The sequence below is a fragment of the Jaculus jaculus genome, unplaced genomic scaffold (assembly GCF_020740685.1).
Source record: "Jaculus jaculus isolate mJacJac1 unplaced genomic scaffold, mJacJac1.mat.Y.cur u25, whole genome shotgun sequence".
Taxonomy (NCBI): Eukaryota; Metazoa; Chordata; class Mammalia; order Rodentia; family Dipodidae; genus Jaculus; species Jaculus jaculus.
The window spans coordinates 6,162,535-6,177,914 of record NW_025423515.1 but is presented as its reverse complement, the minus strand read 5'-3'; the positions used below and the strand labels follow the sequence as shown (position 1 = coordinate 6,177,914).

General features: G+C 39.6%; 1 protein-coding gene across 1 annotated transcript in view; it reads left to right on the top strand.

Moving 5' to 3' along the window:
* The first annotated feature begins 220 nt into the window (after window positions 1-220).
* LOC123457524 (zinc finger protein OZF-like) overlaps window positions 221-15,380 on the top strand; it is a 33,323-nt gene continuing 18,163 nt past the window's right edge. Inside the window, exon 1 of the mRNA XM_045141406.1 lies at window positions 221-307. Coding sequence (XP_044997341.1) covers window positions 221-307 — 87 coding nt within the window. The remainder of the gene's footprint in view (window positions 308-15,380) is intronic.

Here is a 15,380-nt window from a genome sequence, read left to right as displayed (position 1 = left end):
CTGAACTTCCCATATCCTGGCTAGATAAGCTGTGCAGATCCACATGTCTGGGTTATATGGGTCCCCAGAAATCATCCAGGGTGCTATCTGGAGGACTTCCTCCCAAAAGGAAATGGCTTTCCTTCTAGGAAAGCTTGATGCTTCTAGCCATGAGAAGTGTTCATAAACCTCAAATTTGTGACTTCTTTTGGTGGGTGGTGACATTAGAGAAAGAGTGGACATGCCAAAACCAGAAGGCAATGTTCCTGAGGGCTGGACAGCACCAGGGGTATTCATCAAAGGTCCGGATGCAAGCCTGCCCACAAGTGTAAGACCAGTGACTGCCCTACAGGCTTTTAAGAGGTTGTTGCATTATTGGTTTTTTGTGTTGGAGAGAAACAGATATGATGGGGCTCTTGCCAACACCCATGTGGGCTGTCAGGGCCCAGCCAGAGGGCTAGGGGCCTTCAGTCAATGCTGAAGTGTGGCCTCAGCCAGTAGATATCAGTTGCCCATCTGCTGCATTTGGTCCCTCATGATAGTGTGAACCGAAAGTAAAGGAGGAAAGGGAGAAACCTGCCAGCCCTCTGTCATAGAGGCAAGGCCACAAGGGGCCCATGTTCCTAAGGGGGAGCACTCACCTATCCTGGCACGTCTCAGAGGGTTTCTATTTAGGCACCAGCTGTGGTTCCTGGCCACTCTAGGGCTGCTGTACATCGGTTTCCCAGGGGCATCCAGGCAACTGTGGCACAGGGTCTTATGAGTGTTATGGGAAGAAATACCCACGATACTGTGTCAGAAGACAGCTTGTTTATTTGTTAGAGGAATGGGCTTATAAGTGGCCATGCAGTGGCTGGAAAAGGTACAGGGTACGGATTACAGGGGCACTGGCTGCATGAGGGCTGCGGGCTGATACCTCATTAACATAGAGGGCCCTTCTGGGTGAGTGGTAAATGGTCACATGGCCACGAGAAAACTGAAACCTAAGTCTGTCTTTGAAAATATTTTACTTATTTATTTATTTATTTATTTATTTATTTATTTATTTATTTGAGAGAGAGAAAGACACAGGGAGGGAGACAGAGAGAGAAAAAGAGAGAATGAAACCTAAGTCTTATCAGGAAGTCCATGTGCACCAGGCAGGGCAAGGGAGTGGGCTCACTCCTGCTGGTCTTGAGGTGAGATTAATAGGGTCTAGGCCTGCTACAATCTCTGTAGCCTAGAAAAAGGTATGGGGTATGGGTCACAGGTGTATTAGGTGCATGAGGGCTGCCAGCTGATACAACATTAAAATATAGGTACCTTCCAGGTGAGTGGTAAATTGTTGCATGGCCACAAGGAAACCCAAACCTAAGTTTTTGAAAAAAATATTAATTTATTAAATATTTTATTTATTTATTTATTTGAAAAAGAGAAAGACATAGGGAGAGAGAGAATGAAATTTATGTCTTATCAGTACGTCCACATGCCCCAGGCAGGGGTAAGGAAGGGCCTCACTCCTGCTGGTCTTGAGGTGAGATTATCGGTGTCTAGGCCTGCTACAACCTCCTGTAGGCTGGGGCACTTAGCCCTGCCTGACAGCTTAGGCCTGCTTAAATGTCCAATGGTGGTCCTGGGCCCTTAACTGTGCCAAACAGACCATCAGGTAAGCAGGTTATAGTAAATGGGGAAATCTCCACCAAAGCCTAAGATGCTATCTGATGACATTCTTAGCCCTTGGTTTGATAGAAGCTGGCGTCTGTTCTTGCATTCCCAAAAGGACTGCACCTGATCAATTGATCGTCACCAGGATGTTAGTTCAGACACTGAAGAGGGCAAGGAATTGGTAAATAGAGTTAAACCAAGGTAATTTGGCTCTGACTTGTCACATTTCTTCTCTCTGTGATCACAGAAGTTGGATCAGATCTTTCAACCTTGCTGGATGTAGATGTAGCATCTTCAGTGCTTTTCTGGGAGCTCTCGTTCACACCTTGACAGGCACTTGTCTTTCTCACTCATTTCCTGTGTCAAGAATACTGGAAACTGGAAATTTTTGCATATTTTAAAAGCACTTTGCCTTAAGCAACACTGCAGTGTTATTATTTCTTAAATGTCTCTTTTTGCCAGACAGGATTTCACTCTGTAGCCCAGTCTGAATTGTAAGTATTTTGATTTATAGTCCTTTACTATCAGTGCCAGCTCTGTAGTCTTTGGGGAAGTGAACTGACAAGCTCAGGCTGAGGCTGGCACTTGTCATGAGCCAAAGAAATATCTGCAATTCTGCCTTCCTTACTCCACCTTGTCCTCTTGTACATAACTCTCAGTGACCAATCTTGAGAGCATGCACAATATTGCTTAGTGGGTGTCCCATTTTAGGGTCCTTGCATGCATCCAGAGTCCCAGAGGACAAATGAGGAATTCCCAGGGAGAAAGAGAGACTTATAGACTGAGGTTCAGAGTTGGTAAGAGATATGGATAATAAGACACAGTTGATAAAACGGCGTTCTCAGTGGCAGGGAAAGAGAGGACAGCCATGGGAGGGAGGCAAGAATGAGAGCCAGTTGGCTCAGGGAAATGAGAGGGGTGCATGGCCTGGATCCTTGGAGCCTGCACATAGCACAGGAGCAAACCTCATCCATGACGTGGTGGCTGGTGCAGTGGTTTGGTCTGCTGCTTGAGGGGTTTGGGGGAATGGTGGTTACTCGAGCATGTGGGAATCAGTGGATTCCCTGCCGTATCCCTGTGCCTGCCCACTAGAAGTCTGCTGTGACCTGTTGACTCTAAAACCCCACAGATCTTGCCTGTTATTTCTTGAGAATACATTCCTAGTGGTTACTTGGATGAGCTTTTCTGTAACTTTGACTGTGGTTATGCCTCATGGGTAATTTCTTTGAAATGTTCTTCTTTCTCTTTCAGTGTGTGTGTGTCTCTGTGTGTGTGTGTGTGTGTGTGTATGCACACCCACAGATGTGGACATCAGAGGACTACCTCAGATGTGGGTCTTCACTTTCCATCATGTTGGAGGCAGGATCTCCTTTCACCCCTGTGACTGCCAAGTGAGCTGGCCTGTAAGCTTTTGAGAGATTCCGTTGTGCATGCCACACATTTTGTATAGCCACAGTGTGAATACAGACACCAGCTGCAGCATTTGGCTTTTTATTTGAGTTCTAAGGATCCAACATCACTTACTCAAACTCCTCCCCACTTCTTTTGCACATGGTCTTATCATGCAACCTCAAACTTGTCTTCCTGCCTCAGCCTACTAAGTTCTTTTCTATAGGCATGCACATTTACTCAAATTCTTATAAGTATTTTTACTAGTATTTTGAATATATATATTCTTCCCTCTTTGTTTACTTCACAATTTCTTGTGGGTGCTTGACCTTTTTAGGTCATGCTTAGCAGCATCTATGTGCTCCAATTCTAAGCTGGGAGTGTAGATCTGTAACAAAGCTTTCTGGGTATGTGTAAAATCCTGGGTTCAATCCTCAGCAAAAAGGAAAGAAGAATATATTGAAAGCCGGGCGTGGTGGCGCACACCTTTAATCCCAGCACTCAGGAGGCAGAGGTAGGAGGATCGCCGAGAGTTCAAGGCCACCCTGAGACTACATAGTGAATTCCAGGTCAGCCTGAGCCAGAGTGAGACCCTACCTCGGAAAACAAACAAACAAACAAAAGACAAATATATTGATATTGCCCTGTACATTCATGTATTATTTTTAATTTATATACATTTTGTATTTTTTGAGATTAATCTCTAACTTTTGAGATTGTATTGTTTCATCAAGGATATTCATTTTAAGAAATAGTTGTGGGGGGGCGTTGGATAGGCACACCTGAGTTTTTGCCACGCCAGTGGAAATGGAAACCCAGATACTTGTGCCACTTTTTGTATCAGGATGGAGATTTGAGTCTTGGCCAGAAGGCTTTGCAAGCATGTGCCTTTAACCACTGAGCTATCTCCCTAGCCCCTTCATCATGAAGATCCTTTAGTATAACTGTCTTTCTCTACAAGCATGTGGTGTTTCACAGTGCAGTGACAGTACAGTTTGGTCCTTTTACCTTGTGTGTTATGGAGATATTAGCAGTGTTACCAACTGTAGGTTTTGAAAATTTCTCAGCCGGACGTGGTGGCACACACCTTTAATCCCAGCACTCAGGAGGCAGAAGTAGGAGGATCACCATGAGTTCAAGGCCACCCTGAGACTCCATAGTGAATTCCAGATCAGCCTAGGCTAGAGTGAGACCCTACCTCGAAAAAACCAAAAAATAAAAATAAAAAAGAAAGAAAATGTCTCACAATCTCTTTTTTACTACTCGATCCCCATTCTAATTTTGTGACCTATACAAATACCACTTACACCCACACATGTACACAGGTACAAAGAATAAAATAATCTAGGATCCACATTTTGGCAAGCATTAGTTCTTTGAGTCTGAGCTACATCACTTTATATGAAAAGTTCCAGATCAACACATTTTTCTGTCATCTTCTTAACTTATCTATTTTTAATTTTTGTATTTCTCTTTTTAAAATCTCAGTTTTAATCATAGGCAAATAATCTTTGATAGCACATCATCAAAGTAAATATACACATAATAAAAATCCCAACATTCCAGAGGCTGCGAAAGAGATTAGCATGCTCAAGGGCAGCCTGAGCTACATAGCAAGACCTTGTCTTTAAATAAAAGTGAAAACCAAAGTAGATGTACTAACAACAGTAAACATGTAAAACTGTTTTTTATCACTTGCATAATAGGAGCAGGGGAATCATAGCAGCAATCCAGAAGAGAGACTAATTTGAAAGAAGGAATTCAGTGGACAGTGGACTTGGGAAGGAGAAAAGGAGAGTACTGGATTATGGTCATGGTCTATTGTTTATATTTATGGAAGTTGTTAATAAAAAGTTAAAACATTATTTGTTTTTAGACAAATATATAAAAAATACTGCTGCATGGTCACTAGCATAATTAAAATGTGAAAGATAGATGTTAAGTACTGGCATGGGTATGCAGTAGTGTAACTTCCCATATACTGGGGGAGTGCAAAATGGTGAAGCTAGTTTGGAAAAGTTTACAGTTTATTGAAACATGAACTTAGTTTGTGACCCAGAAATTACATTTATAGGTACTCTTGTAAATATGCAAGCCCTTCCCCTTCCACCAAAAAAAAAAAAAAAAAAAAGTGTATTTCCACAGTAACACCCGGAAGTATTTTGTTTAGACCATATTCCTAGATGCCCCAAAAGGAGGCAACACAAATGTCCACAAACCTAGTTTACCATCTCTTGGTCCCAGGTTCTTTCCTGCTCTGTTCTCAAGGAAAAGGCCAGACAAGAACCACTCAGGGTCCCTAGGTTTAAATGAGAACTTTGGCTACTTATACAGTTATCAATATAGATAACTCCTTTAAAAAAAATCACTTTTAGGTCTTTAATTTTTATTTATTTATTAATAACTTCCATAATTATAGACAATAAACCCTGGTAATTCCCTCCACTCCATTTTCCCCTTTGCAACTCTACTTTCCATTATATCCCCTCCCCCTCTCACTTAGTCTCTCTTTTATTTTGATGTTATCATCTTTTTACATTATGCTGGTCTTTTGTTGGTAGTGTCAGGCACTATGAGGTTATGGATATTTAGGCCATTTTGTGTCTGGAAGAATGCATTGTAAAGAGTCCTACCCTTCTTTGGGCTCTTATATTCTTTCTTCCACCTCTTCCACAATGGACCATGATCACTGGAAGTTGTGATTGAGGTATTTCAGTGCTGAGCACTCCTCTGTACCTTTTTTCTAAATACATTTTTAATTTTGTTTTGTATTTTTATTCATTTATCAGATAGAGGGAGAGAAAGATAGAATGAGCATGCCAGGGTCTTTGGCCACTGCAAACGAAGTACAGATGCATATGCCATGATGTGCATCTGGTTAATGTGGGACCTGGAGAATCAAACCTGGTTCCTTAGGCTTTATAGACAAGCATCTCTCCAGCCCCTCTGTACCTTTTGAGTCATCCTACATGTCACTGCCATCTGAAAATCAAGCTTTTCTCACCAAAATGAAAGTAGGTAGAGAAGTGCCTTAGCAGTTAAGGCACTTGCCTGCAAATCCTAAGGATCCAGGTTCAATTCTCCAGATCCCACATAAGCCAGACACACAAGGTGGCACATGCATCTGGAGTTAGCTTGTAGTGTCTAGAGGTCCTGGCATGCCCATTCTCTCTCATGCTTTCTCTAATAAATAAATAAAAAGAAAATATTCAAAAAAAGTGAGAGTAATATTAATATATGGGTCTAAACATTAAGAGAAGAGTTTACCAGGAGGTTTGGTGACAACTGCATATACATTTAGCCAGACACAAATGGGTGTTATACCCCTAGAGCTCATGACTTTCCCTGTCATAGGTTTTCAGTATCAGGCATGTTCCCTCCCATGGAGGAGGCCTCCAGTCCAATTAGAAAGCAGTTGGTTACCCCCTTAACAGACATGCCACTGTTGCACCTCTTGGCTCATTTGACTTGCCTAGCCAAATGTAAATCTTGGATTGTCCACTGTAGTTTACTTCCACTGGTGACTTCTCTGTCTCCCATGGTGGAGCTGCATGCAGCATAGCTTTTTCCAGCTTTATGTCAGCTGGTTTACATGGAAGAGGATTTCAGCTAAGCTTCAGCAGGATGGCTCAGTGACTTTGCAGCCCAAGCATGTGGCGTCCTCAACAATAAGATCTCACCATCAACTTATGATGGGAAACTAAGATCCTTGGCAATGGCCTGTAATGTTTTGGGGGGCATAGGTTTCCACCCTGCCTAACAACTCACTGCATGGTATCTGTTCCCTGACACTGAAATAATTCTAGTAACACTCTATGGCTTCTGGGTGTGACATTGTCCCAACAAGTAGGTTTCCATATGACTTACTCATACCCTTTAAGGTTTTGATTAACCATCACCTTTCCTTTACTCAGTTACTTCCCTTGACATCAATTAGGCCTTTTCAACCCCCATTAGGCTGTTCTTCCACTTACGTATATACAGTATCATCCACTTAAGTCCTGCTCTTTTATATCTTCTTTCTGCCTAAATGGCCTCTGCTACTGAATTTTATTGCAACTCACAGACAAGTCCAAACATTTCTAGCTAGGAACCCCATATGAAAGAGAACATGTGGCACTTGGCTTTCTGGGCCTGGTTGCCTCACTTAATATAATTCTTTCAGATCCACCCATTTCTCTGCAAATTTCATTTTTCTTTACTGCTGAATCAAACTCCATTGTATGAAGGTAGTACATCTTCATTATCCAGTTACCAGTAGAGGGCCATCATGGCTGGTTCCATTTCCTACCTATTGTGACTAGGGTTGTAATAAACATGGATGTGCAAGTAGCTCTAAGGTAGAGCAGCGAGTCCTTAAGGTAAATGCTTAGGGTGGTACAGCTGACTCATATGGTAAGTCTATTTTTAGCTGCCTCAGGAACCTGCCCACATATTTCTACAATGGTTGTACCAGACTACATTCCCACCAACAGTATATAAGGGTTCCTCTTTCCCCATATCCTTGCCAGCATTTATTGTAATTTGTTTGTTTTCTATCTTTTTAAAAGTATTTCTAAATATTTATTTTATTTGTTTGAGAGAGAGAGAGAATGTGTGTGCCAGTGCATTCATCTGCTATAAACAAACTCCAGATGGCTTATATGGGTCCTTGGGAATCAAGCCTTGGTCCTTTGGCTTCACATGGAAATACCTTAACTTCTAAGCCATCTCTCCAGCTCCAGCCCTCATTTGTTTTCTTTTTCTATTTCCTTCCTTCCTTTTTTTTTTTCTTTTGTTTTTTTGAGGTAGGGGCTCACTGTGGTCTAGGCTGACCTAGATTTCACTATTAGTCTCAAGATAGCCTTGAACTCATGGTGATCCTCCTAGCTATGCTTCCCAAATGCTGGGATTAAAGGCTACACCACCACGTCCAGCTCATTTGTTTTCTTGATTGTAGCCATTCTGATAAGAGTGAGATAGAATCTCCTAGTAGTTTTAATTTGCATTATTCTGATGGCTAAGGATGTAGAACATCTTTTTAGATGGTTATATGCCACCTGTATTTCTTCTTTTAAGAACTCTCTACTTAAGCTCCATAACCAATTTTTAATTGGGTTGTTTGATTTCTTATTATTTAATTTTTTGACTCCTTTGTATAGCTTGGATATCAATCCTCTGTCAGATGTATAGATGGCAAAGATTTTCTCCCATTCTGTAGGTTTCATTTTTGCACTACTCACAGTGCTCTTTGTGTTCGAAAGTTTTGTAAATCATGGGAATCCCAGTTTTTAGTTAGTGGTTTTATTTTCTGAGCAATTGGGGTTATATTCAGAAAGTTATTGCCTATGCCAATATGTTGAAGGGTTTCCCCTATTTTTTTCTCTAACACTTTCAGTTTTGAGTGTGATATTTGATCCATTTGGCTATAGGTTTGATATAAATAGCCTTTATTACGTTGAGATATGTTCATTCTGTTTCCAGTTTCTGTAGAACTTTTGTCATAAAGGGACATTGGATTTTGTCAAATGCCCTTTCTGCATCTCTTGAGATGATCATGTGATTTTTGTCCTTTAGTCCATTTATATAGTGTATTGCATTTATCATTTTGCCTATATTGAACCATCCCTGCATCTGTGGATCTCTGGAATAATGTCTTCTTGGTGGGGGAATGATCTTTTTGTTTTTCAAGGTAGGGTCTCACTCTGGCCCAGGCTGTCCTGCAATTCAGTCCGTATTCTCAGGGTGGCCTCAACCTCATGGTGATCCTCCTACTACCTCTGCCTCCCAAGTGCTGGGATTAAAGGCATGCACCACTACACCCGGCATGAAGGATCTTGTTTGTTTGTTTGTTTTTTAGAGGTAGAGTCTCACTCTAGCCCAGGCTGACCTGAAATTCACTCTGTAGTCTCAGAGTGGCCTTGAACTCACAGTGATCCTCCTACCTCTGCCTCCTGAGTGCTGGGATTAAAGGCGTGCTCTATCACACCCAGCTTGAAGGATCTTTTTGATATAATCCTGTCTTCTGTCTGCCAATATCTTTTTGAGAATTTTTGCATCTATATTCATGAAGCAGATTGGTCTGTAATTTGTTTTGTTGTTGTTCTGTGTTTGTCTGGCTTCAGTATCAGGGTGATGCTGGCTTTGTAGAAGTTTGGTGCAGTTCCTTCCTTTTCTGTTTTATGGAAAAGCTTCCAAAGCATTGGTCTTAGTTCTTCTGTGAAGGTCTGGTAAAATTCAGGAGAGAATCTGACTGGGCCTGAATTGTTAGTTTAGTTTTTTTTTTTTTTTTTTTTTTTTTTTAATAACTGCTTATACATCCATACTTATAAGGGGTCTATTTAAGTGGTTTAACTCATCCTGATTTAATTTTCAGAGGTCATATAGATCAAGGAGATCATACATTTATTTTAGATTATCAAACTTAGTTGAGTATATATTCTTTCTTTACATTATTTATTTATTTGTTTATTTGAGAGAAAGACAGATAGATAGAGAATGGGCATGCCAGGGCCTCCAGCCACTGCAAACAAACTCCAGACATGTGAGCCCCCTTGTGCATCTGGCTAAAGTGGATCTTGGGGAATCAAACCAGGGTTCTTAGATTTCACAGGCAAGTGCTTAACTGCTAAGCCATCTCTCCAGCCCTACGGTATATATTCTTAAAGTATGTCCTTATAATTTTCTGAATTTCTGTATTTTGTACTGGTGCTTTTTCATCTCTAATTTTATAAATTTGTGTCTCTTCTTTCCCTTGGTCAGATTTGCTAAGTGTTTATTCTTTCAAAGGATCAACTTTTTGTTTCATTGATGCTTTAGATTTCTTTCTTTTTTTTTTTTTTGGTTTCTATTTCATTAATTTTTGCGCCAATCTTCATTATTTCTTCCCAATGACTGATTTTTGGTTTACCTTGTTCTTTGTCTAAGGCCTTAAGGAAAAGCATTAAGTTGTTTACTTGTGACCTATCCAATTTCTTAGTATAGACATTTAAAGTAATTAATTTCCATCTTAGGACTTCATTGTGTCCCAAAGGTTTTGATATGTTATATTCTCATTGTCATTTGATTCTGTGAATGTTTTGATTTTTCTCTTTTTTTAATTTTTTAAAAAAAAATTTTTTTAAATTTATTTATTTGAGAGCGACAGACACAGAGAGAAAGACAGATAGAGGGAGAGAGAGAATGGGCGTGCCAGGCCTTCCAGCCTCTGCAAACGAACTCCAGACGCATGCACCCCCTTGTGCATCTGGCTAACGTGGGACCTGGGGAACCGAGCCTCAAACCAGGGTCCTTAGGCTTCACAGGCAAGCGCTTAACCGCTAAGCCATCTCTCCAGCCCTTGATTTTTCTCTTAATTGACTCATTCATCATTTAAATGTATTGTTTGGTTTCCACAATCTTGTGTATGCTCTATAGTTTTTTTCTTGCTTTTTATTTTTTTTTATTTTTTGTTCATTTTTTATTTATTTATTTGAGAGCGACAGACACAGAGAGAAAGACAGATAGAGGGAGAGAGAGAGAATGGGCGTGCCAGGGCTTCCAGCCTCTGCAAACGAACTCCAGACGCGTGCGCCCCCTTGTGCATCTGGCTAACGTGGGACCTGGGGAACCGAGCCTCGAACCGGGGTCCTTAGGCTTCACAGGCAAGCGCTTAACAGCTAGGCCATCTCTCCAGCCCTTGCTTTTGATTTATAATTTACTCCCTTTATGATCAGATAGAGTGCAAAGGATTTTTCAATTTTCCTATATTTGTTAAGGTTTTCTTTGTGTCCTCATATATGGTCTATTTTAGAGGATGTTCCATGTGCTGCTAAAAGAAAATCTGTATTCTGCAGCATTTGGGTGAAATCTTCTGTAGATATCTGTTAGGTCCTTTTGTTCTATGACCCCATTTAATCCATCTGTTTATTTTTTGCCTAGATGAATGGTCAGTTAATGAGTGTGGTGTTTAAGTTACCCACTACAACTGTGGCTGAGGTTATCTGTGACCTGAATTCTAATAATGTTTGTTTGATAAAATTGAGAGCCCCCATGATAGGTGTTGATATGTTTAGGATTGTAATGGATATAAAGCGACTTTCATTATCTTTCCTAACTGATGTTGGTTTGAAGTCTACCCTGTTAGACATTAGGATAGTGATACCTGCTTATTTTCTAGGCCCATTTGCTTGACATGCCATTTTCCAACCTTTTACCCTAAGATAGGATTTTCCTTATAGAAAAGTGGGTTTCTTGGAGGCAACAAATAAAAGGATCCTACTTTTTAACCCAATCTGCAAACATGTATCTTGTGGTTTGATCATTGAGACCATTGATAGAGTTATGATTGAAAGGTGTATATTTATTCTTGCCATTCATCTTGTTTTGTAGTTTCTGGTTTTCCCTTTACTCTTTTGTATTAACTATTATTTGGGTATGGTTTATTTATTCCTCTTTCCTTGTGTATGGGCTTTTCTTTCTCTTCCTCATGGAGGATCCTTTCAAGTATTTTCTATAGGGCTGGTTTAATGTACATATATTCCTTTAGCCTGGATTTTTATTCTTTCTTTTTTTTTTTTTTTTTTGGTGGAATGTCCTTATTTCTCCATCTATTGAGATGTATAGTTTCTCAGGATAAAGTAATCTTGTTTGGCAGTTGTTGTTTTTCAGAACTTGGAATACATTGTTCCAAGCCCTTCTGTATTTTAAAGTTTGTGTTGTGTAATCTGGTTGTTCTGATGGGCTTGAATTTGTATGTGACTTAATTTTGCTCTCTAATGACTTTCAACATATTATGTTTGGTTTGTGTGTTTTGTAGTTTAATTATAATATGGTTGTCAGGGGTTCTTTCTGGATGTTGTCTGTTTAGTATTCTAAAGGCTTCCTACATCTGCATTGCCATTACCTTCCCAATTTGGGGAAGTTTCCTTCTGTGATTTTGTTGAAAATAAATCCTATGCATTGGGAATGAAATGTTTCTCCTTCTACTATGCTGAGAAAGATCTCTGTATAGTGTCCCTAATGTCTTGAAATTCCCATTCATGCCTTCCCATTAGTTTGTCTTTCTCTTTGGTGCTCTAGTTTAGAGATTTTGTCCTCTCCTTGATCCATTCTACTGGATATTCTACAGGGTTTTCTCTTTGATTTATTGAGTTTTTCATTTCTAATATTTTTATTGGTATTTTCTCTTCATTTCTATATCCTTACTCGTGTCTTGTATTGACTTATTTCATTAAGTTGGTTTCCTGCATTCTTCAGGAGATCATTTGTTTCTTCTTTGAATTCTTGAATATAGTTATAATCAATTTAAAAAAAAAATCTTTGTCAGGAAATTCATCTAAAATCTCACTGGATGTCATTTCTGATGGACTTATAATTTTTTTTTCTTTTTAAGTTTTTATTAGCATTTTCCATGATTATAAAAAAATATCCCATGGTAATTCCCTCCTTTCCCTCCCCACACTTTCCCCTTTGAAATTCCATTCTCCATAATATTACCTCCCCATCACAATCATTGTACTTACATATAAACAATATCAACTTATTAAGTACCCTCCTCCCTTCCTTACTCTTCCCTTTATGTCTCCTTTTAAACTTACTGGCCTCTGCTACTAAGTATTTTCATTCTCACGCAGAAGCCCAGTCATCTGTAGCTAGGACCCACATATGAGAAAGAACATGTGGTGCTTGGCTTTCTGGGCCTGGGTTACCTCACTTAGTATAATCCTTTCCAGGTCCATCCTATTTCTGCAAATTTGATAACTTCATTTTTCTTTACTGCTGAGTAGAACTCCATTGTATAAATGTCCACATCTTCATTATCCATTCATCTGTTGAGGGACATCTAGGCTGGTTCCATTTCCCAGCTATTATAAATTGAGCAGCAATAAACATGGTTGAGCATGTACTTCTAAGGAAATGAGATGAGTCCTTTGGATATATGCCTAGGAGTGCTATAGCTGGGTCATAAGGTAGAAAAATATTTAGCTGTTTCAGGAACCTCCACACTGTTTTCCACAATGGCTGGACCAGATTGCATTCCCACCAGCAGTGTAGAAGGGTTCCTTTTTTTCCACATCCCCGCCAACATTTATGATCATTTGTTTTCATGATGGTGGCCAATCTGACAGGAGTGAGATGGAATCTCAGTGTAGTTTTAATCTGCATTTCCCTGATGGCTAGTGACGTGGAACATTTTTTTAGATGCTTATATGCCATTCGTATTTCTTCCTTTGAGAACTCTCTATTTAGCTCCATAGCCCATTTTTTGATTGGCTTGTTTCTGTGTATTTATTTTGTATCCTGCTACATGGCTGTAGGTTTTGATCAGCTCTAACAGTTTGCTAGTAGAGTTTTTAGGGTCCCTTATGTATAGAATCATGTCATCTGCAAATAATGATAACTTGATCTCTTCCTTTCCAATTTGTATCCCTTTTATGTGTGTCTCTTGCCTTATTGCTATGGCTAAGACTTCCAGAACTTTATTAAATTACAGTGGGGACAGTGGACACCCTTGTCTTGTTCCTGATTTTAGTGGAACAGCTTCCATTTTTCTCCATTTAGTAATATGTTGGCTGTAGGCCTGCCTTTATTATATTGAGATATGTTTCTTCTATTCCCAGTCTCTGTAGGACTTTTATCATGAAGGGATGTTGGATTTTGTCAAATGCTTTCTCTGCGTCTAATGAGATGATCATGTGATTTTTGTCCTTCAACCCATTTATGTAATGTATTACATTTATAGATTTGCGTATGTTGAACCATCCCTGCATCTCTGGGATAAAGCCTACTTGGTCAGGGTGAATGATCTTTTTGATATACTCTTGTATTCTGTTTGCCAGTATTTTGTGGAGAATTTTTGCATCTATGTTCATGAGGGAGATTGGTCTGTAATTTTCTTTTTTTGTTCTATCTTTGCCTGGTTTTGGTATCAGGGTGATGCTGGCCTCATAGAAGGACTTTGGTAGAATTCCTTCTTTTTCTATTTCCTGGAAAGCTTTAAGAAGCAATGGTGTTAGCTTTTCCTTAAAGGTCTGGTAAAATTCAGCAGTGAATCCATGTGGGCCTGGGCTTTTTTTAGTTTTGTTTGGATCTCCATGTTTGTTATAGGTCTATTTAAGTGATTAATCTCATTTTGATTTAAATTTGTAGGTCATGTAAATCAAGGAAATCATCCATTTCTTTCAGATATTCACTCTTTGTGGAGTATATGCTTTTATAGTATGTCCCTATGATTTTTTGAATTTCTCTGGAATCTGTTGTGATGTTACCTTGTTCATCTCTGATTTTATTAATTTGTGTCTCCTCTCTCTTTCTGTTGGTCAGATTTGCTAAGGGTTTATCAATCTTGTTTATCCTTTCAAAGAACCAAGTCTTTGTTTCATTAATTCTTTGGATTGTTTGTTTTTGTTGTTGTTTGTTTGTTTCTATTTCATTAATTTCTTCCCTAATCTTTATTATTTCTTCCCACGTATTGATATTTGGTTTGCCTTGTTCTTCTTTTTCCAAGGCTTTATGGTGAAGCATTAGGTCGTTTACTTGTGACCTTTCTAATTTCGTTTTTTTTTTAATTTTATTTATTTATTTATTTGAGAGCGACAGACACAGAGAGAAAGACAGATAGAGGGAGAGAGAGAGGATGGGTGCACCAGGGCCGCCAGCCACTGCAAACGAACTCCAGATGCGTGCGCCCCCTTGTGCATCTGTCTCATGTGGGACCTGGGGAACCAAGCCTCGAACCGGGGTCCTTAGGCTACACAGGCAAGCGCTTAACCACTAAGCCATTTCTCCAGACCTCTAATTTCTTTATTTCATTTTATTTTTTTTAAATTTATTTATTTGAGAGCGACAGACACAGAGAGAAAGACAGATAGAGGGAGAGAGAGAGGATGGGTGCACCAGGGCTTCTAGCCTCTGCAAACAAACTCCAGACATGTGTACCCCCTTGTGCATCTGGCTAACGTGGGTCCTGGGGAACCGAGCCTTGAACCGGGGTCCTTAGGCTTCACAGGCAAGCGCTTGACCACTAAGCCATCTCTCCAGCCCTCTAATTTCTTAATATAGGCACTTAAGGCTATAAATTTACCTCTTAGAACTGCCTTCATTGTGTCCCAGAGATTTTGATATGTTGTGTTCTCATTATCGTTTGACTCTATAAATTTTTTGATTTCCTTCTTGATTTCTTCATTGACCCATTCATCATTTAGTAGTGTATTGTTTAGGTTCCATGTTTCTGTGTATACTCTGTAGCCTTTCTTGGTACTGATTTGTAGTTTAATTCCATTGTGGTCAGATAAAATGCAAGGAATTATTTCAATTTTCCTGAATTTGTTAAGATTTGCTTTGTGTCCTAGTATATGGTCTATTTTAGAGAATGTTCCATGTGCTGCTGAAAAGCATGTATATTCTGT